Raw genomic sequence first — 27,167 nt, 5'->3', positions numbered from 1 at the left:
CATTTTCTTGTACAAATCAGAAGATTTTTCAAGGAGTAGTCTAGGAACCTTTGAATTGAGTTATCATAGCCCACAGTCTAATCTTAGGGGTTCCTTATCCAGACACCGGGTAGCTTTTGAGACACAGACTAGACAAATCTTCAAAGAACTGTTTCCTTTGGAGTCCCCTAAGACTGGGATGACAAGGAAAGGCATCCGGTAAGGCTTGGATTGACAACATCAATCCCTACAATCATTCCTTGTCTGCCATCAGAGATTATCTATAAAAGTGAAGACAGTGTTTAATGTCTTTGTAAAGGATGAACCTATTTCATCTCAAAGCTGTTTGAAAACCACGGCTCAGCCAACAGTTTAGGAAAGAGTATCAACAACTTTCAATTTGGTAATACACCAGATGATTGTAAGGTAAAGAAATACAGGCTTTGTACTGTAAAGTCATTTATTTTCCCAGGGACACTGTAATTTCGTAGTAGAGGCTTTTGTTGTGTTTTAAGTTCAATTTTGAATCAATTTTGTAGTACTGTTAAACTCTATCAAACAATGAAAGCAGCACTAAGTGGTGCTACAATTTTGCGATGAAGAGGTCACTGAAAAACAACACAAAAATAAACACACTGCAAACATTTTAAGATTTACAGTTCTGTAATCTCGAATTTAAAAAAAAAATAGTAACTGTTAGTGTATTCCAAGCCATGAATGACTTCAAGATACCATCAAAACACTTCATATTTGATTCTATGTACACTTATAGACATTCACTGTTATGACTGGAGTGATATTGATACAGACACAAGTGGGACAAACCTCTTTAGGGGGAAGACCAGGATTCTAGGTTTATTTGGACAACTGGGAATTCCCCTGGTGTAGCCATCTCTTTACTAAATGTGGTCTAATGAGAGCATGTCTCTTGTGGTCTTCCCAAGTTGTGCTTGTATAATAGAGGTACTGTAAATGTATTTAAGTTCGCGGGGATTTAATTTGGCGGTAGCGGAAACATGACTTTTCGCAGTGGATTTAAGTTCGCGGTAACACCATAGACTGCAATCTAATATCATAATAGAAAATATTCGCGGTGGTTTTAAGTTCACGGTGAAGTGGTCACCGCGAAAACCGCGAACATTAATCCACCGCAAACATTTCTGCATTTACAGTATGTGTTTTCAGGGGTTTGGGAGACTGGAAGACATATCTGTCCTTATCAAGTATTGACCAGACAGCTGTGAATGGGTAAGGATAAGAGATAGGCTGTAGCCAGTTGTGTCTGTGCTATCTTCCAGAAAAATGTGTGTGATGATTCAACCTTATTTAGAGGTAGACCAAGGAGAATTAAGCAGTGGACTGGAATTGGGTACAAATGATTTCTGTGAGTATTCGATTTATAGTTTCACATCTTCTTAATGATCTTTATAGCAAGGCCATCTTTTACTATTTGCTAGAAATAAAATTCATATCAATTTTACCACTGAATGTTAATGAACAAAGCAAATTTTTCATTATTTCCTTTTCCCTGGGCCATGTACATGTAGCCTAGGGTCTTCATTGTAGAATCTTTACCCAGGTATGTTTGTAAGGCAAAATTGAATTGGATACTGAATGACAGTACCATACATGTATGTCGTTGGCAATTTTGCAACTATAGTTCTGTGATTGTTTTGTAGTTACATCTGTGTCAGCATGTTTGTTGTGTAAACATGGTATTGCTCCATAGTCAGGTGGACATGGATCACTTCCCGTCTATAGCATCAGCTGTTTCTGTACCTGAAGTCACGGAAGTGTCAGAGACAGTCAACACACACCTGTACATGTAGGTAACATGGGCGGACAGGAAGAACAATCGTCAAACTTTGCGTAGGCCCCCTTTCTACTAGTACTACATATAGGGATTACAGAGTGACTGTTATGGTTGAAAAATAAAATTAGATTTGTGTTACTCTTGATTTTGATATTGAAACATAATAAACAATGTAAAACTAAAAGTATGATCCAAAAGTCAATAAAACATGTAAAAGTTATTAAAAAATTGGTGCTTCAATCATAACATTTCTTGACTTGGGCGATGAGAATTGTGATGTCATGGCAGGTATAATTTTGTCGGTGTCAGTCAGAATGCTTGTTGGTGTAGAATATTACAAATTTAGTTGAAGGCATGGGTATTAGTTAGTGAAGACCCTTCCTATATTGTTCATATATAGACAGTGCCGATCTCCGTTTCTATAGCCCTTGGGCCACACAATTGTTCAGGGACTAGTCTAACAGTACTGGCGTTAGATTGCTCAACTGCTGTACTTTTTCAAACTTTAAAAGAAGCAGAGGAAGCAGCTGTATGTAACTTTTCTCAAAGTCCCATAGCCTTCCAAATGCATAGCATGTATTACTAAAATGTACGTACTGATATTGTCCCCCATGGCATAGTGTATGACAATATGTCATCTCTGACAAGGTCATCCTTAGCACACTTAGGGTTAATTGAATTTCATAATTACACAGTACTCCCCCTTCTTGTACTGTTTTGTTTTAATCTTGCTCTCTACTCCCAATGTTTGCTCTTGTATCATTTTTTACCTGGCTTTGGTCCCAGTTGTTTTATTCTGATTGAGCAGTAATTTTTCTTCCAGTCCCTCAGAGACCTGCACACCATTTCCAGTACTGCAAAATTTATGAGCAGGATTTAGTTTGTAACTGATCCAACTGTCTTGTTGTAGACTGTTGGTCCTGTATGGTGTGTCAGCGGTAGTCTTGGATGTACCCTTCTTTGGGGGTCTGCATGGGGGGTAAATGTGGTTCATTACGAATTGCAGAGTTTTCTTGAGGCTCATAACACATGATGGTAAATTCAGAGATGTACATTTTGCATGAAATAAGATTTAACCAACCAGTGAATAAGCTTTAAATTATGCTGAATTTAAGTGGCCCAATTTTTAATGAAAGTTTATTTGCAAGTTCTTGCCCGAGGGCTAATTGCAACTTGAAACATACAGAGAATATAGTAAACATACATAAAACAAAATGCTTTGGTATAGATAACAATGGATAAGTGTAAACAAGTTAATTATTTGATTACGTTAAAGACACATTTTGCTGAAAAGGCATGCTGACATCCCTCTACTGGTACTCAAAATCATGAAATATTAGCAGTACTTTTTTTTTCTCATTTATGTTTGCTTCTTTTTATTGAGTTACTATGGTCATTTCAACCACAAAGCTAAGGCATGTAGCAATCTCTTGATTTTCGCCTGCCGAGAAATTTAAGTCTGACGAACTTAAATAGATGGATTTACAGTAGTATCTGGAGTGTGCCCTGATGTGGTGATGTCATGTAGTTTCTGGCCTGCAGCCCAGAGGCCCTGCAGAGTGTTTACATATAAGGTGCCCAGTAGGTGAGGTAATGCCAGCTGGTGGAAACAAACCTCAACACACGTCATGTGAAATGTTGTGTACCTGAAAATCTCTTCTCAGAAAGTTAACAATAAACTCATTTGTACTAGATCCTGATATTGTTATGCTAAATATGCTCCCAAAGGAATACATTATACCACACCATGATCCACCAAACGTCATTATCAAGGTTATTATGTGTCAGTAGGCAGTCACCCGCAGCAGAATAAATGGTAAGGTCACTCAAGGTCAAGTAGAAATGATGACAGTGTCAGAACCAGTGGGGTCAAATTCTCGCATAATGAGGTTTGCCCCTGTCAGAGTAACAGTTGCATTGTGTGAGTTGTCATTATGAATTTTGAAAATTATGGGAGAATGATAAAAGGTGTTCTAGTGTTCTCATTTTTATCAAAAATGTCAGTGAAAAGATTAATATTTTTCTTTATTTGAGCATGCTGTCTTAAACTTTTTAAAGTACAAATGTTTTGCAACTGCTATTCCCTTACCTCCTTACTTAATATAGTTAACAATATGTACATACATAATTACAGAAAAAACTATCACATGTAAATTAATGTCTTTCCCTCCCAATTTTACCTTCTCCATAATAATTACACCGCAGGTATGTAGATTCCTGGGCTCTGATGTCATTTTACGTGACTGAACCCAGTCCCACGTTTGGAACTAATTGACAAACCTGTACCAGCATTCCTTGCTGGGTAAATATTTGGCTTGTGCCAGATTTTCCACCCGCTTGTCTGTGAAACTGTAAGAATAGCACAACTGTGGTCTGTCTTCTTTTCAACTTTTTAAGCCAAGGATAGATACTATTATCTCACTGAGAAATAAGAGACCATTATATTTTTTGTGCTTATTGATGGTCTTAAATGACCCATATTTATTCACCCAATATGAAAAATGTATATCATTCAATCTCAACTGACATGAAGCATGCTCTTTTTTGTCTCCAGCAGTGGTTAATACTAGAACTAGTGCAATCATATCTGTAAAATGATCGTTTGGCAACCTTTGATATTAAGTATAGAATATGACTTCACCATGTAAATGTAAAGGTGTACCTATATTTAGAGATAAACAAACATTGTCAGTAGGTGTTATATGGATTACAGATATGTAAACAACACAGGGCTGAGAAAATTCCCTTCTGTGTTAGTGGGAGGGGCATACATTTGTTTTCCAGCCAAGTCCACTCCTGTTTCTCTTTTCTGTTAACCGACCCATTTCTTCCTGTTCAGTCCTTGTGTACCTTCCCCTTTATACTGTTCCTTCGTTATGTACTGTAGTTCTTCAGAAATCTGGAAACTGAAGAATTTACAGTGGAAATCCATTGCCATGCCTAGTTTGTTAGACAACGTAATCAGCATGATTGCTGTTCTAAGTAATTTTTGGCTGTTCAAATACCAAATTTTGATATCAAAATTTTGCTTGATAATTGAAAGTACAAATGTAGATGTATGGAACATATTATGAACTTTTTCAAAGTACCAAAAGTAAAGTTATGGTTTAGTGGATGTCCTGAAATTTGTTTTGCTTTTTTCCCCTCCCAGTTGATGATCTAGGTTGTTACGTAGAATTTGCATTTTTTAGAATAAAGTTTCAGTATTTTTTAGTATATGTGTACCTTTACTTGGTCAGTCATAAATAAAGAAGCATCATGGAAGGAACAAGCAAACAAATTGCTAAGCATGCGAAATGTCTATTTTGATTTCTTGACAAATAACTTCTCTGTTCTCATCCAGTTTCCAATCCTTAAAACATCTTGACTACCAGCGCCATGTCTGGTTCTACCCAGTCTGAAACTTGCCCTTGAGCCAGGGTAAGGTTAGAAGGCACAGCTTGATCCAATATGGCTGTTACGTAACCAAATTATCGTCTAGGTTCGGCCTTGATAGAGCACATCACCATGCTTTATGAGCATTTTCCGTAAGTCAGTTAATGTATTGATTTTGCTCTTATGACTCAAACCAGGAGTAGGATAGGATGGTAAATAATGCCACCTGGACGCTTTCAGTTGTATTCAGCCTGGCCTTTGTTTTCTTCAAAGTTCGCAGGAAATTGTCAGTATGGTAACTCCTGGCAGCTGATCAAGGTAAACATACTTTGGAACAAATGTAAATCAACCTTCTAAAGTTGTTGACAAAGTTGTAGACGATGGACCATGTAACAACAGATTGGCATCATATTTTAACTGTTAGTGTTACTCTTACAATTGGTGCCCAGGGGTATCAAAGGAGGGGGAGTTTTGGAACTCAAAGAACATTGGAAAAGAATTGTTGAATGTCCCCTAAAGAATAGATTAATATGTAATATTGAAACTGGACAATTTAAGAAAATAGGGACTTGAATTGTCCTTTTATACCTTCAAAATCTCTTTCGTTGATACCAATTTTCTTATCATCTAACATTGACTTGAGGCTACTTTTGAAAATTCCTAAAGCAAGTAATTAATAAAGGGATAACATTTCCTATTCCATTTCTTGAAAGTTTATGTTTGAAACAGCTAGTTCTGGTGAACTGTGATTTCAAAATAAACCAACAAACACGACATGTCTGGCTTTCCGAAGCAAATGTGTTGACTCCCCAACAGTTTGGACTAGTCTGAAGTCAATTGTTCCCAGTCTGGAGTAAACACAACCTTCAGCCCCATTAGGATAATGTTCCTGGGTAGGGTTACATGTGGAGTAGGAGGCTTTTGTCCATGTAGAAAAGTATGAGGCACTTCAATGGAGACTTCCGCAATAGGTTCCTTCTCTTACAAACCCAGTTATATACCTGTATGGGCCAAGGGGGGTGCACGGGGGTGGATGAGTAATTCTTATAAGTTTTAAGTTGTTTTTGTGAGTCACGAAGAAGAAGTCTGCAAGGAAATGGACTTGAAGTCTCACAAGGATCAGGACATTTCACCCTGAAGATGTATATCTGTAACTTGCACAATTTGTCTAAAGATTCTTTCAAGTCACTGTATTGTAGTTAAAGTTATATTGTTAGGGTTATCATTAGGGTTAAAGTTGGGTTTAGGATTAAGGTTAGGCGTCCTCTTGATGACAAAATGTCTAAAAAGAAGTCTCACCATAACTTGATAAAATGTGATTTTAAAGATCCTTTATATACAGTATTCTTTGATTTCTTGACGTCTAGAAATTTGGGTCATCAAAATGCTGTTATGTCTGTCCTACAGCCAGGCATAAAAAGTTTTACAGATTTGTACAACTTTTCGAATAGGCTTTTTAAGGAAAGAAATATATGATATTGATTACTGTATACTGTTGTTGGAAGTTTGGAAGATTTAAAGAGATGATATGTTGATCTCTCCCACCACTAAACACTTGTCAAATTGTACAGGAAGTCTCTTTCTCTTTTCAACTTCCTGTCAGATGAGAACGTTGGTGCGAGACATGTCCTTCAGCATAGAGACAGCTAAATAACAGGTGTATTAAGTACTTTGTACGCAAACTTTACACTCTGTGGATTTTAGATATCAACTTCCTGCCCCATTCTAGGGAATGAAAAGTATGTTACTAAGAAAAAGTGCTGTGTGAGGAAGCTTATACTTCTTTCAAAATCATTCCCTTCGTGAAACGAAGGGTTTGTTTTGAGTGCTGTTTTTTTGTGAGAGGGACGTTTGTCAGCCTGATATCTGGGGAAGGCATGGAGGGATTGTTTTGATATTTGGTATGTGGGTAGGGTTAGACATGAGGAAGGAATGGTAGGAATTGCGTTACGGCAGGGCGTTCTAGCGGAGTGTTATTGTACTGCAGCAGAACTTCCGGTTTTGATATTTTTTTTTCGGGACTTTTTTGGGTGATGATTTTTACGTGGTAGGTAGCTGTGTAAATGAATAGTAAGGTGTGTAAGTTTTGGCCACTTAGGGGTTTTGCTGGGGCGGTGAAAGTCATTCTTGTGTTAAGTTTCGAGAAGGAATAATGCAAGCAGGGGTCGATGGATCGGAATGACTGTAGGTATGCAGATAGCTTACGTAGTGATGTACATAATTGTATGATTGTTATGCAAATTAGGAGGTAATTAGCAGAATGCAATAGGTATGTTTGGAAACCGTTGTATGGTGCGTGTCTGTGTACAGAAAAGCTCGCGAACGGCTGGACAGATTGCTCTGATATTTGGTATGTGGGTAGTTCTTGAGAAGGAGAAGAAACGTACGAGGCATTTTTTCGTTTAGTGGCTTTTGACGGTTTTGCAGGGGATGTTTGTAGGTGGAAAATGGGTTTTACGCAATCGTAGGTATTACGCAATCGTGGGTATTACGCAATCGTGCTATATTTAGGTGATATTACGTCATGCCGATGGGCTTCATGCTTACCCCGTCCCAACAGGAAGTGATCCCAAAGGTCATAGTTGCGCAATAGAGAAAATGGTTTATAGGGACAGTACATTATACATGATGGGGTGTGCATGTTCCCCATAAGATTTGATAATCTGTAGACTAAGGGCAATGATGATATTGTATACAGGGGCGTGTATTACACGTTTTAAAAGGGTTGCACATGTAACAGTTACTACCGGTACAATACACTGATGAACAAAGCAGGGTTTGTTTTTCACAGTAACTTGCAGTCATTGATGAGATTGTTTATAGGGAGTTTACATTAGACATATGGGATACACAATGTAGTGGACTGCATTGTGAAACAAAGAATGTTACGACATCATTATTGTTGCAACCATTGATACATTTGCTTCCGGCGGTGGATTTGTTATCCTACCTGCTGAAATTGGACAAATTTCTTGTCGGGATAAGCATTTGGTCTCTCTTCCAAGGAAGAAATTATGCATGTTTTATGTTATCCCGGACAGAAAAGGTGTCGCGAGGCGTATCTATTGACTGACAAGCCCCGTGCGGGCGGATAAAGCGTTCTCGCCACGGCACGGCCATTTGTACTGATATGTGGCGAGAACGTTTGGGCAAGAGACACGGGGTCATGTCAGAATTTCAATGAGTTCCAAGTCGCAAGCCCAAAATGGAAGTTATACTTTTATGTCTTGTTTTCCAAGCGATGTAATGTAGAGTATATAGGTCACAACAAGGACACAAGTGGTAATTAACACAATCACGTCATTTGTACCGACATGTCGCGAGAACGATTAGGTGAGAGACACGCACGGGGTCATGTCGAAAGTTCCATGAGTCACAAGTCGCAAGCCCAGATGGATAGTTATACTTTGATGTCTTGATTTCTCTGCAATTTAATCTAGTTTGGTACTTGATTTCGTGTACTTTTAACAGTTAGTTGACTTTTGTCCTGTTGGCTATTCTCATATTTGATATCTGAAGTGATTCAACTCTTAATCTGCCAAAGGAGTAAATTTCGTATTAAGTTCGATGGTTTGCAGAAGGTTAGATTTTCAGTTTGTTGCTCCAATTTACAGGTGAACTCTTCAGATAACATTAGAAAAGACACTAACACAGGACTGAGGTCTTCACTGTCTTTTGCGGGGGGGTGGGTGTGCTTTTTATGATAGGTAGAATATTGGTTAATCTTTTTCATTGTAGCAAGATGGTAGCAAATCAGTTTGATTGAAGCTGACAGATGATAATATGGCATGACCTTTGGGGAGAGGCAAAGGGATTAACTCTAAATCAACTCTGACCAATTTTCTCTAACATGAGCAGAATTTATGACCTATTTATACAGTGGACTCCAACACTAATTGGAAACAAATGGCACCCATGGCCAGAGGGAGATTGCTGTCCTGGAAAGCTTTTGGAAGGTTATATGGAGTGTTGATAGGTTGCAGAGTCTGGCATGGTTTTTACAGATAAGCTGTGACCTGATGAGGGTAGCTGTTGTATGTGGGCAGGTTCGATTGTGATTGGGTAGGACTGTTTCCGAAGCCTTTCTGAGACTTGGAGCACTGACATCAGTTTCCTTTCCCAAGTACATGTAAATCTATATGCACTGTTGTAGGCAGGTGATGTAGACTGGTCTTCTGCGCGATGAAACTTGCTTGTTATGTATGTTTACAACATGTCATTGTCAGGTTTTACAAGAGAAAGATCAACTATGATCCATAACACTTAGTGTACATGTAGATAGTTTGTAGTTGTTTGTAATGTATGTTACCATACATAGTTCTTGATGCCATTGTTGTGCAATAAACTTGACTTGACTTGACTTAAACAGGTTAGTCTTTTGTCGTTGTTAATACAGAACTGAGATAGTAACAATTTGGTGTTTTGAGAAAAAATCTACCTCTAAATAACTTACTGGTAGATGTTGTTTATGTTTAAAACTTTGTTACCTTGTACTTAAACATCAATTTTCTTGTGCCATTTCAGAATTTGAAGTAGACTGCGAGAGGCGTGAGATGGACGTTCCTATACCAAGGATTACGTAGCTATAGGAAGACCATCACCACAGCCTTCGGTCACGATGAATGGGAATGGTGACAAGGCGGAAAACGACCCCATCGCGGACGGCCTATACGACCAGTTCGTTCAGGCGTCAACGTTCCAACAGATCTTAAGAACATTCCGCGAGCTCTGTCAGCATCTCGAACTAAAGAACACAGATTACAAGAACTTTTATAACAGATTGAAGGCCAAACTCCAGTCATGGAAGGCACAGGCGCTGTGGTCCAAAATAGACAAGAGGGCAGCTCACAAGGACTATCAAAGGGGAAATGCCTGCCCCAATACAAGGGTGTGTAGTCTTCTTACCTTTGCCAAGAAGGGTATATTTTGGGGGGTACTGTTTGTATGTATGTTTGTATAGTAAGTTGTGTGTTTGTATGTAGAAGAATTGTTTATTCTATTGCTGGCAGTTAACATTTGTCCAATATCATAGCCCTGCTTACCCCTGTCACAAGGTAGAAATTTTAAATAAGAAACATGAGATTGCAAGTATGTGATTGACATGCAGCCGCTCTCTCATTGTTCAAACCGCGAATTGCCATGATATCATTGGTTATACAGCTAAATATGATAAAAAGTTAATCTCCAAGCAGATCCTATGGCAGCATAAGATAGTATCAAAAGCTGCCTGAGAAGTCAGAAGCCAGCCTATGAGTATGTTTTGGCTCCCAGTGGCTGATGACTCCCTTTGGCCAGCTATCCTTAGCCAGATTTGATAAGTATCTTATGCCACTAGTAAATCTACCTGGAGATTAACTGACACTCAAGATCGGTCTATTAGTTGTTTGCTCTGCCATTGAAATACAGCTTAAAGGAAAGAAAAAAGACATAGCACAGATATTCTGAAGTTCTGAATGTTTTATTGTTTATCCTGTACAGGTGCTGATTATCGGAGCAGGTCCCTGTGGTCTCAGGTCAGCTATCGAGGTGGCCCTGCTGGGCTGTAAGGTGGTCTTAGTAGAAAAGAGAGACAGGTTCTCCAGAAACAACGTTCTCCACCTGTGGCCCTTCACTATCCATGACCTCAAACAACTCGGAGCCAAGAAGTTTTATGGAAAGTTTTGCGCTGGACAACTCGACCACATAAGTAAGTCACGCAATAAATAGCTTTCTTTATGTGGTTTCTTCTATTTCTACTCACAGCTATCTAGATTTCCCGTTTTCTCAATTTGTTAACACAGCATGACATGTGATTGGTTAACAGCTGCAACTGGAAGATTTGCAGTAGGACAAAGATTTAATGTCCTTTTTTCTGTTGGAATAAAGTTTGATCTCTTCACTATGACTATGATTGTTAACTAGGAATGCTGATGAACTTTGATCCATGTAATATAACTGTCTTTGCTTTTATAGTACATATATTGCTTAAAGGGAAAACACTGTCACAGAAGTAAATTACAATACGCTCTACATATGATTTAGTATCCATGCTTTGTAAATTTCAGTTTCATTAATTTTTGTTTTACACATGATTTGATATATTTTTATGATTTGACCTCTGACCTCCACCCCATCTCTTGACATATTGATTTTGACCTTGGAACGTTTTCGACATGAGTATGGACACTGATTATGTTTTGACGCACCGGTTTTATGTTTTCTGTACTGTATGTTGTCCCTGGTGTTCAAAGTTTGACTGATTGTTATCACGTTTTTGTCCTGTATTTATTATTTACATGTATGTTTGATGGGCCCCCTTGGAAATCAACTACTGTATGCACTGTTGTAGGGGTAACCCATCTGTCTCAAGATGAAATAAATAAATAAATAAAAATATGAGGATAAAAGACAAATTTTTGATCGAACAACAATTTTTCCTCTCAGGTATAAGACAGCTCCAGTGTATCCTGTTGAAGGTAGCCCTGCTGTTAGGAGTGGAACTACATGAGAATGTTGGCTTTGAGAGCATCATCCCCCCTCCCCCTGACCAGGACACTGAGGGTAAGACACAAGTCTGGTCTGCAAGAAAATTACTTTATTTCTCTGATTCATAAATTGTTCATAGATCCTTTTAACCAGTTGACATTTTCTCTTTCATCTTTGCATATTTTTGTTGTTAATATTGTCAGAAGACAATTATTTGTACAAAAAGAAGCAATTCACAAGCTGCTGCCAGGGCTGTGCTGTACCACAATAGCAGAACTTAAGACATGAGAACATACATGTTCATTTATGTATTGGATTTCTTTCCTTTAAGTTTATGACACCTAATCGGTATTTTTAAAGACGTAAGTATTAAACATAATGCTAATTTCTTATTTGACATATTTTGCAAAAATCCCTCTATGAATTTTCTTTGTCTCTTGCTTAATCTAAACTCTGCATGATCAAATAGGTTTTCAATAGTTTATAATTTTGCTTTTAGATATTCTTTCTTTTAATTGGTATTGACCTTTTTCTCTTTTGCTTTCTCTGTGTTCTCTGTCCTTTTTTTCTTTGTTCTGGGAGAAGGAACAGCCTGAACAAGTGCCTCCCAGGTACTTACCTGTGTGCTAGGTGTGAGCACCTGAAACCTTCATCATTCTGATATAACTGCACAGGCTTCATACACTGTACTATATACAGAGTTCTTGCTGTAACTGAACTTAGATCAAATTATATATGTTGGGATAGAAATTGCAATCTGGCTGAATGGCCAACTGCAATCCAAGTCCCTATCTGTGGACAGTGGTCTCCCATTTCTAAATCCTGAAATCAACCCATTGATCTTGAGTGACGTAGATTTTAAAGTTTTGACTTTCTTTAAAGCAAATATCTTTTAATTAACAGATTAAGATTGGGATCTGTATGGACCGAACCACAAATTCTAAAGGCAGAGATCCTATTAAATGACTCACTTTGTTTCTTTCATTCGCTCTTACTATGTTCACTTCCTTGTTAAGATATCTTACGGGGAGTTTTCTTCAATTCGATATGTAAAGTTCAATTTTTTGATGGATTGAAGAATTCTTTGCGCAGGAGCCCTGTATACTGAATGTTTTTTTCTTCACACTCATCATTACCAAGTTCCTAATCCTCATATGTCTGTTGGTGATAAAAGCTCATATCAAGATATTTTGTACAGTTTTAGGTAGCCATTTGCATTAACAGTTTTGTATGAGATACTGTGACTGTGACTAATGTGGATTTCTAGCAAAACAGTCAGTATACATGTCTTGGAAGGCTTGCAAAGATTTAAAAAACATGAAAACAGTTTTTACTGTCCTTTGCTCAACTTTTTGCCTTCTTCCTTCTACAGCAATCGGCTGGACAGCAAAGTTCACTCCTAAGGCCCACCCTGTGTCTGAGTATGAGTTCGATGTGCTCTTTGCGGCTGATGGGAAAAGGAACACACTGGAAGGTCAGTAGTCTGCATTTTAGTCAGCACTGTTATAGCAACATAAACTGCTCATGAACTGATGTGTATTCCAATTGTGCAGATTTAGTCAATCTAATACAAGCTACGGATTTTCTAATATTATAACCTTTGTGATTAAGTTTGTTGTGTGTGCTTGTTTGTCCTAGTGTGTGTCCATAGTTATTTGAACATTGTATAGTGACAGGATGTGAGGTACAAGATGGTGTTACTAGAGACTGGCAGGAAGGGAAGGTTGGCTTGGCCCGGGCCCAAAATCAGTCTCACAGACTGTAAGGAATATAGACAAAAATTAATACAGTAAACAGAAAATTCTCAAAAACTCATGGCAGTATGAGATCTTTGATTTCTAGTTTGCTTTGTAGTCAGGTTATGTCTAAAAGCTGAAATAAACACACTTCATCATCATTATCTAGGGCGAGTTGCCCGGACTAGGTCTACTCTCTCTTTTCAAATACAGTAGTGTTCTTCAAATCCTCGACCTGCAACCCCACATCACAAGCAAGTTGGTCTAGGAAAATTCGACAGAAGCACAGTCCTCAGAAAAATATAGATCCATGTTTGAAATGAAGAAGTTAAGCCTTGAAAGTATTTATTGTGCAGTTCAACGGTAATGCTGGTTACACATTCTGAAACTCTGGTGTTCTTCTGTCTTCTTGCAGGCTTCCCAAGGAAGGAGTTTCGCGGGAAACTTGCCATCGCCATCACGGCAAACTTCATCAACCGGCACACACGGCAGGAGGCCAGGGTGGAGGAGATCAGCGGAGTAGCCTTCATCTTCAACCAGAAGTTCTTCCAAGATCTGAAAGAAAACACGGGTATGAACAGTAGTGTTGACCTTAGATTTAGATGGCAAAGGAAGAATTGTTGTTAGGATTTTTTTTTACTTTTTCTTAACCTTAATACATCTTTGGCCTAAGCCATTTTTCAAGATTTCAAGGGTAAATGAATTTGAAACTGTATACAATATTAGATAAAGTCCATGCAATTTATTACTTCAGTTACGTCGATGAAGGTTAAACATTGACAAAAGGTCCTGGATGCTACTTGAAACATCTGACCGTTTCCAAAGTCATATCCAGTTGTTTGAGTAACTGCTCTTTGGTGAATAACTTAAGTTGATAGGTTGTTCAGCAAGTTATACTGTATAATGATGAATGATATGGGCTAAATCACATATATTTGATATTTTGTTTCAAAACTGATGGATTTACAGGGTGTTGTTGCTTTGTTGCAGGTGTTGACTTGGAGAACATTGTGTACTACAAGGATGACACCCACTACTTTGTCATGACAGCAAAGAAACAGAGTCTTCTGAAGAAGGGAGTCATCTTACATGTAAGAAACAATACTCAAGACCAATAAGCTTTATACTGTCTACTTAGACCCATTAAAATGGTTCCAGCCAAATGTAAATGCTAGTTTACACCTATTCAAGTACAGTGAGAAGTGCACAGTCAAGAAAACCACTCAGGGGCCTGTAAAATCTGCTCTATGTGGACAAGAGTTCTTTCAAGACAGAATTCTTAATGCTACATGTGCCAATGGGTAGAATAAGGGACTGGCAGAAAGTGGTCACATTGGCCAGGTGGTCTTATAATATAGAAGTGCTCATGTGTACTGGTTTGACTATTGAATATTCCACAGGTAAAAGAAAATACACAGGAAAAGAAAATGATATAGTTCTCACTTGTGAGGCACCATGCAGTTACTGTAGTATTAGTTTCTTTTAAGATTGATTTGAATCTTGGTTGTTAAAAAAGACTGCACAATCTTACCTAAAATGATTGACATCTTCTAGGACTACGATGAAACGGAGATGCTCCTGTCCCGTGAGAACGTGAACCAGGAAGCCCTGATGGCGTACGCCCGAGAAGCCGCAGACTTTTCCACCAATCACCAGCTCCCGCGGCTAGACTATGCATTCAACCACTACGGCCAACCCGACGTGGCTATGTTTGACTTCACGTCCATGTACGCGGCAGAGAACGCCAGCAGGATAGTGGAGAAACATGGACATCGACTGTTACAGTGTTTGGTGGGGGACAGTCTGCTTGAGGTAAGAGTATAACCAAATCATGAAAAGTACATGTTCAATTGATGAATAGATAAATGTTCTTCCCAAAAGTCTTCTAAAAATTACTTATTAATCATTAAATATTTTCCAGAATTAGACAGTGATTCCACATTTGTAGTATTGTCTGTTGAGTGGATGTCAATCCTATATAAAGTCAAGTTCAAAACACTGGTAAAAGTTTTTGAATAACTTCTTTTCAGAAATTTATCGTACATAAATTGAAAGCTCTATGGTAACCTTGTAACATATACTTATCTGGTGTCAAAAGACAGCCTTTAGTTAGCAGAATAAGGTTACATTTTTCAAAGTAAAGATACATTTTTCATTAACTTTAATTCCAACAATAGACAGGTTGCTTTGTGGCCATGGCAACTACTACATGTACTATGTGTTACAAGCATCTTGATGTCTCTTTATCAAATCATGGTTAACAGATTTGATACAATAGATCTGCTATATTTTTCAGTATTTCACATATAGGCATTTGATGATGATGATGATGATGATGATGATGAATGGTTTATTTATAAATACATTGCAGCCGGGGTGGCTGAATTACGTATTACTTACACTTTGTTACAGGCATAATTCCATTAAAATCTGAATACACATTAAAATTTCACAAATTGCTAGAAACTTGGATATAGACAATTGAAATATTCGGGAAATCACCAACTATATGACAACTGTTACATACAGATCAGTCAAAAAAGATCCGTCAATACAGATCATAAACGTTAACGCTAAAAGAATTCTCAATTACATACGCCTCTGCCTCACATGTCCTCGTTCAGTAGCCTTGTCATGTATGGAACCGGTGAATCTCTGTACCTGTTTGTTTTACATTTAATAGGTCTGTATTTGTGTGAGTTTCTAGTACTCATCCTGTGTCCATCGCCGTTGCATTTCTTAGCAGCATGACAGCAAGTGTTGTTTGTTTCAAACATGTTGATCATGTTCAATCATGATTAAATAATGAAATCCTGTTCCTGTGTTCCAGCCCTTCTGGCCCATGGGGACAGGCTGCGCCCGTGGGTTCCTGGGTGCGTTTGACTCGGCCTGGATGACGAAACAGCTCGCGTCGGGCCAGCTGTCTCCTCTGGAGGTTCTGGCGGAGAGGGAGAGTATCTACAGACTCCTGGCACAGACCACTCCGGAAAACCTGCACAAAAATCTCACTATGTACAGGTGAGCAACAAAAGTGTTCGGTTCTAAATGTAACCTCCACATGGTTGGACAAGTTTTGTAAACTTCACTTGTCCTAGTGGGCAACTACATAAAGAATTTACTTACCTAAACCAACTTTTCACTTGCCCAAAATTATGTGCCCCTTTTATCTAATAGTATGTAGTTTTCAACTCCAGCAATGGAATTCTTTTGTTATTGGCTCCACTTTTCTGTGTTGACCGATGCTTGATGTCAATACTATGAAAAGTTATCAGTATATCAAAATCTAACTCACAGAAAAATCTAGCCCAAATGGGCAAGTAGGGTAAGACATGTGCTTGCCCAATCAGTATTTTCACTTGGTCGGGACAATCAGGCTAGTGGACTTGTCCAACCCTGCTGTTAACATTTATATGCCACCTTGAAGACAGTGTGTTTGAAAGATCACTAGTGCAGCACCCTCCAGATATGCACAATTTAGATGTGCAAGGTGTGTATATTGAGGTGTGTGGCCAAACCCGCGTGGAACTGCTAGATAAGAACTGCTTGGAACTGCCATGTTAAGATTAACCAACTGCTGCCCACCTCTGTGTCAGGGACCCAGTCAGCAATATAATGGATACTACTACTACTTCTACTTTGCATTGGAGATCTCTTTATACACAAAGTTTTTTGAGGTTGACACATATACTTTACCTAGCGGAATTATGTACTTGTATAAGTTGTAATCGAATGTAAGTTCATCTGTGATGGTAATCAACATTATGTTACAATTTTAAACTTTTTATCTGTACACAAAATAAAGTGCTACCAGCAAGCTTTAGATAAATCCTCTGATCCTTATCAAGTTGAAATGACCCAAAGCCTAAGTCACACATCCAGACCGGAAGTGTGATGTCAGCAATGGGTCAAAGGTACTTAAATGTCGGTATCAGCCCCCGTCTCGGTTGAGCACACATAACTAAGTTTTGTTTGTATTCCTCTCTACAGCATTGACCCAAACACCAGGTATCCGAACCTGAACTTCAAATGGCTGCCAAAACAGGTGATCCGCCACCTGTACACATCAGACAAACCCATAAAGGACGAGCCTTACATCATCGACAAGCCCAGACTCGCAGCACCCAACCTGCAGAGAAGTGGTCAGTCATCAATATTACAATTATTGTAAAAAGATATAGCCACTATGAAAATCTAACAATGAATTAAATCCTAATATACTGTAAATTCTTTAAATTCTACTTTTGATGTGGTTTTTATTTTGCAACATTGGAAATGCAATTTCGAGCCATGAATTTGCTATGGAGATCACAGTTATTGTTAAAACTTCAGAATCAAAAATGCCACCAAAGTTTCCGGGTTTACTGTATTTTGTCAGTTTTAAGCCTGACTTAGAACTTTCATGAAACTTTCATAGAAAATCCATTAAAACCCTTGACTTATTGAGTCATATACCATTCATTATTTCTAAATTGTCAATGATCAAGAAGTTTTCTTTTGTCATGACAGTTTGTTTTAACTACTTCACATACCTTGACAGTTTTTTTAAGATGAAATGTACTTTTGCAGCATCTGTGGTGAGGCCAAACAAGCTGTTGGACTGGTCCAAACGGCAGACAGAGGGGTACAAGCATGTCAGGGTAGAAAATCTCACCACCTCCTGGAGAAGTGGTATGGCCCTGTGTGCTGTCATCCACAGATATAAACCAGAGCTTATGTGAGTCTCAAATTTTTCGTGATTTTTCTTTTGTACTTTCTTCTTCTATTGTACTGTCTGTATACTATAGTAGACAGCAAAATATCTTTTATCTATCTTGGTTTCTGACTGGCTGTCTTTAAAGGCGCTGAATGTTTCCATTATGTGACTGTAGCGCTACTTTTGTTTCACCTACAAACATAGAAATACTACTTTCTCAATAGTGCATGATGATGAATCCCTGCAGTATTTATTTACAGTTAGTTGATGTAACTGCCTATTTGTATGACCCAAACATCCAGTCCCTAAATTCTCCAGATTGAGTCGGGTGTGATGGACTTCACATACATGTATAATGATATATGTATGGTTTTAGCATCTCAATATACAAAACTAAATGAAATGTTCCTTTTTCTATTTTGCAGTGATTATGACTCACTGAATCCGGAAGATGTTGCCAAAAACAACCAGCTTGCCTTTGACATAGCTGAAAAGGAGCTGGGTATCCCACCAGAGTTGACTGGGATGGAGATGGCCATCAAGGAGGTCCCCGACAAGCTGCGCATGGTCTCATACCTGTCTCAGTTTTATGAGATGTTCAAGGACACCATTCCGCCGGACTGTAAGTTGTTCATTTGTTTTATTTAAAGGTCACCATTTAACTCATTTATGTAGAAAAAGACTGAGTGTATTTTCAACATCTGCTAGAGATTTTATTTCAACATTGAAAGGGGGCTTTGCCCAGTAAAGTATAGATGTAGATGGAGAACATTGATATGAAATCTCTTGGTTAAGTGTTGACTGGACTTATTGGTTAAGCTTAACTGGATCCATACTTCACTTTTTTTTTCAAGAAATAATGAACAGAATGTGACATTTTCCCCAGAAGTACATTTTTTGTCAGAGATAGAAGATAAACTATAGTGTTATTCAATAATGTACAGAAACCTCATCTTTTATATAAAAAGTCATTCTGAGAAGTTTTTTCCTGCTATCTGAAATTAATGTTAAAGAAGTAAGTAGAAACCAGTTGATCAAAGAAATCATGCAGAAAACATATTTAGAAGAAATCACTTCGTTTCTTTTGCGCATGCAGTGGAGACCAAAACTGCCAAGCCTGACAACCTGGAGCTCCCTGACACAGAGAACGGCCCCCCTCCCACCGTCCGCTCCCCGGTGCAGAGGATGTCTCTCCTCAGCAAGCTGGGACAGAGTCTCAGCAGGAAGAGAACACCCAAGGTAAATGGACAGGACATTAGGAAGGGTGTAATACTGTAAATGCAGAAATGTTCGCGGTTTTCGTGGTGACCACTTCACCGCGAACTTAAAACCACCGCGAACATTTTTCTATTATGGTACTAGACTGCAGTCTATGGTGTAACCGCAAACTTAAAAGCATCGCAAAAAGTTTTTTTTCCCGCTTCCGCGAAATTAAATCCCCGCGAGATTAAATGCATTTACAGTTACTGTACTATCTTCACATTGTCATGTAGTATTAAGGACTGTTCTTCAGACTTCAGTATTGTTGTGGTAGGGGGCACCGGATGTCCCCGGATCAGTCTCCCTCAAGACATGAGTCAGAGGGGACGTTCTTCATGAAACCAGCATAGGGATTGCTTTACCAGTGAAATTCATCAGGATTGGATCTGCTGAGTTAAACATATGTACAGTAACTGCAAAAAATAAAGAAAGTGCCTGTCAACATTTTATGCAGGGAACCATTGTTTTTTCTGTGATTTGTAACTGACTTTCACAAAAGTTATTGAATGGTGTGTTTCTTACATCAAAGCACTTTTATTGGCTTTCAGGCGAAAATTCACTTACTAGGCATATTATAACAAAAGGCATAAATTCTGTAATATTTAAGGCATGAGTACCACACTATGCCTATGGCAGGGGTCTAGCCAGCGTCCGTTTTTCCGTCAATTGACGGAAATTTGCTGCGTCTGACGGAAAAATTTTAAAACCAATCCGTCAACCTTGACGGACAAAAAACCTTGGTGGAAGCTACAGGCGGCTTGGGGACGCCGTCCACGGCCGTAAAAGCCACACACTGTTTGTTTTGCTATTGTTATGATTGTTGATAATGTGTGTCAGTGCCCTTTCGCATACGATAATCTCATTAAAACCCGTTTTTCAAGGTCTCAGTTCAGTCCTTCTGATTAATTTTCGCGGTTTTCGCGACAATTGTAATTGGCTGACGGAAAAAAATTTCGAGCTGGCTAAAGCCCTGGCCTATGGTCACATCACACCTCATACTTGACAACCAGTCATACATGATGTGGTCATGTTGTCTGTTTGCAGGAGAAAGCAGAAGAGAAGGAAAGCTCTGCCAAGAGAAGAAAAGGTGGTGGTTTGTTTGGACTGTCCAAGAGACACAAGGACAAGGATATGACTGTAAGTATTTACCCCAGCACACTTAAGTTGGACACACTCTAGTATATTGAAGCTGTATAAGAAAATACTTCTTAGTGTCCAAAGTGCTAGGAGGCCAGATGCAAGTTTAGCTTTAAGTGTATTTGTAAAACATTTTCTTATGGAATACTTTAATTTTAATTGTCTAATTGAGAGAAAAGCAGACATGTCTTCAGATACATAAAAAAACATGTTAAGGTATGACTCATAAAACACTATGTAATGCACTTGAATCAATTTTTTACAATGTCATGGTAAGTAAGTAAGTAATATGATTGATATAACCCCCCAAATTTACATCATGGGCTTACAAATAATGTTTGCGACTAAAAAAAATTTTCACTTGATACAGAAGAGATGTAAGATTTCTGTTGACTCCTTCCCTCCAGGACTCTGTCCCACCAATGGAAGAAGAGCCTGAGGTACTGAAGGCTAATGGGGACGTCCCCAGCAGCTACAACATCTCTGCCCACGCTACGGACAGGATCAGCTCCATGGCTGAACAGCTCATGGCCAAGTTTGAAGGGAAGGACCCACGACAAGTGCCTAACAGTTCTCCCTTGCTCAGGCCGGTAGGTCAACAGTCTGCGATTTTGTGTTTAATGCAGGGCTGTCTCCAAGACCCATCCCTTTGTCCTGGAATGAAAATTTGCGTCTTGAAATGTACAAAAATTTCAGCCTATCCATCCCAAAATCTGAACTTCAGTACCTAAAATCAATGAAAATGCTTGAAATGACAGATTTCACAAAGAAAATCAACAAGATGGGCTCCTAAACAGTAAGTGGAATGGAAAAAAATGTAAGCTGGAGACAGTCCTGGTTTAATTATTGTATTTGAGTTCGGATCTGAATTGGCCAACTGGTGTAAATGCCTCTTTGACACAACACATCAGCTTTCAGGCATGCAGTATGGTTCCAGACAACCTGTCATACCTTAACTGTTTAATCATTGTGGATAGCCAAGTTGTATCATCTTTGTCTTTTTCTTTTCCTCAATAGTTTTGGAAATTTATTGCCCAATATTAAGTTTGATGTCACAAAATTTCCGTTTAAGCAACACTAACATTTTACGTTACCAGTGATAATTTTTCTAGGTGGTGTAGCTAGCTGTACAACTTTTTTTTGACAATCTTTCTACATGTGATTCTTCAGTTTATGCGTACTTTTTGGTTGTTTACTGTGTAGTTGTTTACATGCTCATTTGTTGTAGGGCACACCTGCATCTCCCATGATACCTGGGTTGGACTCACCGTTTTTCCCCTTTGATGAGGAATCTTTGGAAACCCTTGTTTGTATTTCATATGTGAAAATTGGGTGTGCTTTGCATAACAGTGCTTACTGGTAGTGATAGAGCACAGGGAATGCTTGAAAATAGGGTAACTACAATGTTCCACATGCGGGTACTGCTGCACTATTTTGCACCCCCCTCCCACAGTATGTCATACAACCCATAATACCATGCTTTGAAGGTGGACTTGTTGCTTTTGAACTAAGGTCTGTGGGTGTTATCGGAATGTTTTTACAGTGTTAAAACGCACAACTTAGTTTATCTGCAAAAGCTGTCCCTCCGCCTACATTCACAATATCAAACCTTTCAGATTAAACTATAACGTTAGTTCACCTTTATCCGTGGGGTGACCTATATCCGTTCTTTCAACAAACATGGTGTTTAGGGATATCAAGTCAACAGACGTGGTTTCAAATTGTAATATTTCAAAAATCATTGCAGTCTGAAACCACATCCACTGATTTCATATCCCGAAACATCCTGTTTTTAAATAGAACGGATATAGGTTCCCCCCACGGACAAAGGTGAACTAGCATTACATTAATGCTTGTAAATACACTAAGTCTTAAACATGATGATATTTTGACACGGCAAGCTGTAGCCACGAGTAAGAATGTTCTTGCTATTTCTTACCATACAGGAACTTGTGTTTGGAGCTACTTGGTAGGGGCAGTAAGCTCTTGTGACCAAAAGATTTGGGATTATTTAGGCATCTGAAAGATTTAAAGTCCCTTAACCTTAATAGCACTGCAGGCTGCATGAGTTTACCATTGGTATCTGTGAACTTAACATTAACTTAAACTCTATAAACCTCCAACTGTTCCAGAAATCCCGCGGGTTCATGAGTCTCCAGGCCGGGAGCGACTGGTGCTTCTTCTGTGACAAGCGGGTGTACGTGATGGAGCGTCTGAGCGCCGAGGGGCTGTTCTTCCACCGGAGCTGCTTCAAGTGCGATTACTGCGGATGTATCCTTCGTCTGGGCAACTACGCGTTCGCGGCCGGCGAGGGTGTCAATGGGAAAGGTAGGAAAAATAGAATAAAGCCTACTTGATATAAGTCAAATCTCAATTACTCAATCAAGCAACTTAATACTATTTTTGAAACTGTCAGATCTTTCAGATAACATCCGTTATCTTTTGTCAGTGACATCTTATTACCTGGATGTTTAACCTTCATCAACGTGTCTAATTGCTGTAATTGTGGATGAAGGAGAATTCTTTGTACACAACCAGTGGGTACTTACATAGCTTACGTTTCGATGTCTGTCAGACACCTTCGTCAGAGCTTCTAACTGGAGTTCTGCTTTTCACCGCTATATGTAGCCGATGTAGGTGGCGCTTTTGCGGTAAGAAAACAATCCCAAACGTGGCTTAGTTAGAAAGGGTATTTCGGAAACACGGGATAGCCACTGCAGTCAAACCCAAAACAACACTGAGAAGTCTGTTAGTGCATCCTAAGGACAAACAGGAGGACTTAGCCAAAACAGCCTGTGTGTACAGAATCCCGTGCCAGAGCTGTGATCAGGTGTATATTGGTGAAACAGGAAGGACTTTTGGGACGAGGTTAGAAGAACACAAGAAAGAAGCCAACAACATAGATGCCACAAGATACACAAGATCAAAAAAAAGGCTTGCGCTCAAAGAAGAAAAGAAGTCGGCAGTTACAGACCATATCGCCAGGAACAATTGCGTAATTGACTGGGAGGGGGCGAAGGTCATAGACAGGGAAGACAATAGGCGGGCACGGTGGATTAAGGAGGCCATCTGGATAAGAAAGTCAACCCCAGTGATGAACCGGGACGAGGGGGGATACAAACTAAGCCACGTTTGGGATTGTTTTCTCACCGCAAAAGCGCCACCTACATCGGCTACATATAGCGGTGAGAAGCAGAACTCCAGTTAGAAGCTCTGACGAAGGTGTCTGAGAGACATTGAAACGTAAGCTATGTAAGTACCCACTGGTTGTGTACAAAGAATTCTCCTTCATCCTATATTCTACCAACCTGATGAAACTATTTTCGGATGCTGTAATTGTATTTATAATGGAACGGTTGTGAGTGAGTGAGTGAGTAAGTGAGTGATTGAGTTGGTATGTGAGTGAGTGAGTGAGTGAGTGAGTTGGTGTGTGAGTGAGTGAGTGAGTTGGTGTGTGAGTGAGTGAGTTGGTGTGTGAGTGAGTGTGAGTGAGTGAGTGAGTGAGTGAGTGAGTGAGTGAGTGAGTGAGTGAATGAGTGAATGAGTGAGTAGCAGTGTTCCACATATTAAGATACTTACTGAGTGCACTTGTCTATTGGTAGTATTATGTTTAAAACTTTTATTCCATATCATATCTAGTACATGTTACATTGCTGTGTTAGTTAACGTTATTGAACCTAAATGTACTTATCTTTTAGCATAATTTTATGTAATGTTACATCATTAATTTCATTCATGCATCCTTCCTCTGTCAACTCTGTTTTAAGTCTTCATTGTTTCATTTTATTTCCTGGTTCCCTTTTTTTGCGCAGACAATATTGACGGTGATAAGGTTAAAAAAGGTCAGTCGGTTGGGCGTGTTCAAAGCTTGATGTGTGGATAAAGCGCACTTTTCACTGCCTCACTCCACTGCACTGATGATTCTCTTTTGCCATGGTTCATACAGTATTGACATAGACAGTCAAATCAAATATTGTACTTGCATGTCAAAGAGCCTGAAGTATAATCGGCAACAAACTGTAAAAATGAATTGGTTGATCTTTTGACTGTAAGGCAAATCAGAACAAAAGAAAAAGTATGTTCAGTACCTAAACCTTGAAATGAAAAAGTTCTTTCTTATACAAAATGTAGGTTTGGAATTATATAACAAATGAAAGTTTACAAAGTCAGTAGAGGCCTGTTTGACTACTATTAACATGATCTTATCAGGGAGTCAATCCTGGCCATCTTGTATGAAAAGAAATCCTGGTACTGACTGTTTCAGGCTGTATGAACCCTAATGTTGCACAGTACACAGCTTTCCCCTACCTCACTGCTACATGTACATTACTGATTAACCCTCAGCACTCTTAGGGTGCTGTGCTGGTACACTGGGGAGTTTGAGTGCTGAAGGTTAATTTGAGCCATGCGGAACACTTAACAGTTGCTTTTTTGTATCTAGTGTGCTGTGTGTTTATCAAAGAAATAATCAAGCTACATGTATGAAATTCCACATGCTGAATGACTATCCTCGCAAATTTTGAAATTGGTGATTTTTTGTGTCTAGTGTGCTGTGTGTTAATAAAAAAAGATAAAAGCTCACATGGTGATCAAACAACAATCAATGGTTGGTTACAAACTTTAACATTGGTGATTTGTTTAATTGTGTGTCTTGTAGAATAAAATAAAAGTGTCTGAGAAAATTCTGCTTTGGTGGTATAAAGTGTAGGTTACTTACAGTTTCCACTGTGTTTTAGGTACGTTCTACTGCAGACCTCACTTCAGGATGCAGAAGAGAAAACGCCCTGCTGGGGATGATGACGAGGATGAAGAGGAAAAGGTATGTTTGAAATAAAAGTACCGTCATTTCATGAAAAAGACATAGAGTTTTCCCAAGCCTTTAGAAATGTGATTAAGAGATAATTCAAAATCAACTGTCAAATACAAGAGGTATATGTACATGTACTCTGTAATTACTTAAATAGCTATTGAATGAAAGGACAGTTGTAAAAATACAAGTCAAGATTCTTCAATACTACTTGTAAAATGCTCAATTGCATTATTGATAGAACGTGTATTAATGTTCTGTCCAGCACCAAGGACAGGTCTGGTTGTGTGAATGTTATATTCAGCACCAGGGACAGGTCTACTTGTGTGGATGTTATATTCAGCACCAGGGACAGGACTGACTGGATGGATGTTATATTCAGCACCAGGGACAGGTCTGGTTGTGTGAATGTTATATTCAGCACCAGGGACAGGTCTACTTGTGTGGATGTTATATTCAGCACCAGGGACAGGTCTGGTTGTGTGGGTGTTATATTCAGTACCAGGGACAGGTCCGGTTGTGTGGATGTTATTTTCAGCACCAGAGACAGGAGTGCTTGTGTGGATGTTGTGGTCAGCACCAGAGACAAAACTTCAGCACTGAGATGGTACTTAAGTATGGATGTAATTTCAGCACCATGACTAGTCGTATGGATATTATGTTCAGCACCAGGGACTGGACTGGTTGTATGGATGTTATATTCAGTCCTAGGGACAGGTATGGCTACTTTAAGTCCTATTTGTGTAAACACAGACAAACATATATAAACGTATCAGGGAAGTAACCAATGTCACCATCATGTGTTACAGGAGAACATCCCAACTGAAGTTGAGGAACCAGCCAGAAGAGCCAGTCTGGAAGACAAACTACTGAGTCCACCATCAGGGGGTAGGGAGCTCTTTCACACTTGTTTTACCTGCTTCTATGTCATACCTGGGCTGTAATAACATTTGGTATGAGGTGATCCAGACTGGGTGATAAAAAGCTGTTTCACACACGATTTAAAGTTGTATCACACGGGCTGCCATCAAATGATTGGAACCTACTCTGCTCCCGCTGTTGAAAATCCCAATACCTGATTAGGATGTTGGATTGTTGCTGTTACAATTTTTGTGGTGGTAAACTTTCTTTATATGGTAGAATCACAGATACATTATACAAAAGTGATGTTATGAAATTTTTTGTGGTTAACTTTCGTTGTATGGTAAAAACACAGGTATATCATACAAAACTGTGTTATGACATTTCCTTCGGTGTGAACACAGAGACAGTACAGAAGAGGTACCGATTTGTGGTGGTAAACTTTCTAAATGGTAGAAGCACAGGTACATCATACGAAAATGACATATTTCTTGGGTATGAACACAGAGCCTGTCCAGAAGAGGTACCGTTTTGTGGTGGTAAACTTTCTAAATGGTAGAAACACAGGTACATCATGCAAAAATGACATATTTCTTTGGTATGAACACAGAGACAGTACAGAAGAGGTATTGTTTTGTGGTGGTAAACTTTCTAAATGGTAGAAACACGGGTACATCATGCAAAAATGACATATTTCTTGGGTATGAACACAGAGCCCGTCCAGAAGAGGTACCGCGCCACCCCAGAGCGCGTGGAGCTTGAGAACTACAGGAAGACGATCTACGAGACTCAGGGCCTGATCCCCGAGGAGACGCTCACGGAACACAACCTGATCCAGACGGCCGGGCTAGAGGATGAGGAGGACTATGAGAGCTCCAGGTGAGTCTCAGCATCAGTGTGTGTGCTGGAAGATTTCTCTTGGTGTCTGGTGTCTGAACAAGAGGCTGCAGTACTCCTATGCTCTGCCAGGAGGCACTGCTAGAAGGTGTTGCAGATAGAAGTCAGAAATGTAGCATCATAACTAAAACTATTTGATTCCAG

At 39.1% G+C, this 27,167-nt stretch overlaps 1 protein-coding gene across 19 annotated transcripts in view; it reads left to right on the top strand.

The window, feature by feature from the left end:
* LOC118406631 (F-actin-monooxygenase MICAL3-like) overlaps positions 1 to 27,167 on the top strand; it is a 63,170-nt gene that overhangs the window by 9,841 nt on the left and 26,162 nt on the right. For 18 of the 19 annotated variants that reach the window (XM_035806835.1, XM_035806834.1, XM_035806833.1 and 15 more), the window contains exons 2-20: positions 9,692 to 10,055; positions 10,646 to 10,853; positions 11,591 to 11,707; positions 13,005 to 13,106; positions 13,784 to 13,939; positions 14,359 to 14,459; positions 14,923 to 15,180; positions 16,199 to 16,386; positions 17,356 to 17,507; positions 17,935 to 18,082; positions 18,487 to 18,683; positions 19,158 to 19,300; positions 20,366 to 20,458; positions 20,866 to 21,048; positions 22,591 to 22,786; positions 24,271 to 24,300; positions 25,195 to 25,277; positions 26,075 to 26,153; positions 26,840 to 27,005. In XM_035806835.1, the coding sequence (XP_035662728.1) occupies positions 9,786 to 10,055; positions 10,646 to 10,853; positions 11,591 to 11,707; positions 13,005 to 13,106; positions 13,784 to 13,939; positions 14,359 to 14,459; positions 14,923 to 15,180; positions 16,199 to 16,386; positions 17,356 to 17,507; positions 17,935 to 18,082; positions 18,487 to 18,683; positions 19,158 to 19,300; positions 20,366 to 20,458; positions 20,866 to 21,048; positions 22,591 to 22,786; positions 24,271 to 24,300; positions 25,195 to 25,277; positions 26,075 to 26,153; positions 26,840 to 27,005 (2,870 nt within the window). In that variant the 5' untranslated portion in view covers positions 9,692 to 9,785. The remainder of the gene's footprint in view (positions 1 to 9,691; positions 10,056 to 10,645; positions 10,854 to 11,590; positions 11,708 to 13,004; positions 13,107 to 13,783; positions 13,940 to 14,358; positions 14,460 to 14,922; positions 15,181 to 16,198; positions 16,387 to 17,355; positions 17,508 to 17,934; positions 18,083 to 18,486; positions 18,684 to 19,157; positions 19,301 to 20,365; positions 20,459 to 20,865; positions 21,049 to 22,590; positions 22,787 to 24,270; positions 24,301 to 25,194; positions 25,278 to 26,074; positions 26,154 to 26,839; positions 27,006 to 27,167) is intronic. The other variant, XM_035806817.1, reaches the window with a different exon arrangement.

This window comes from Branchiostoma floridae, chromosome 19 (genome assembly GCF_000003815.2).
Source record: "Branchiostoma floridae strain S238N-H82 chromosome 19, Bfl_VNyyK, whole genome shotgun sequence".
In the NCBI taxonomy this organism is placed as follows: Eukaryota; Metazoa; Chordata; class Leptocardii; order Amphioxiformes; family Branchiostomatidae; genus Branchiostoma; species Branchiostoma floridae.
The sequence above is the reverse complement of the archived record's forward strand: the minus strand, read 5'-3'. Positions and strand labels throughout refer to the sequence as shown.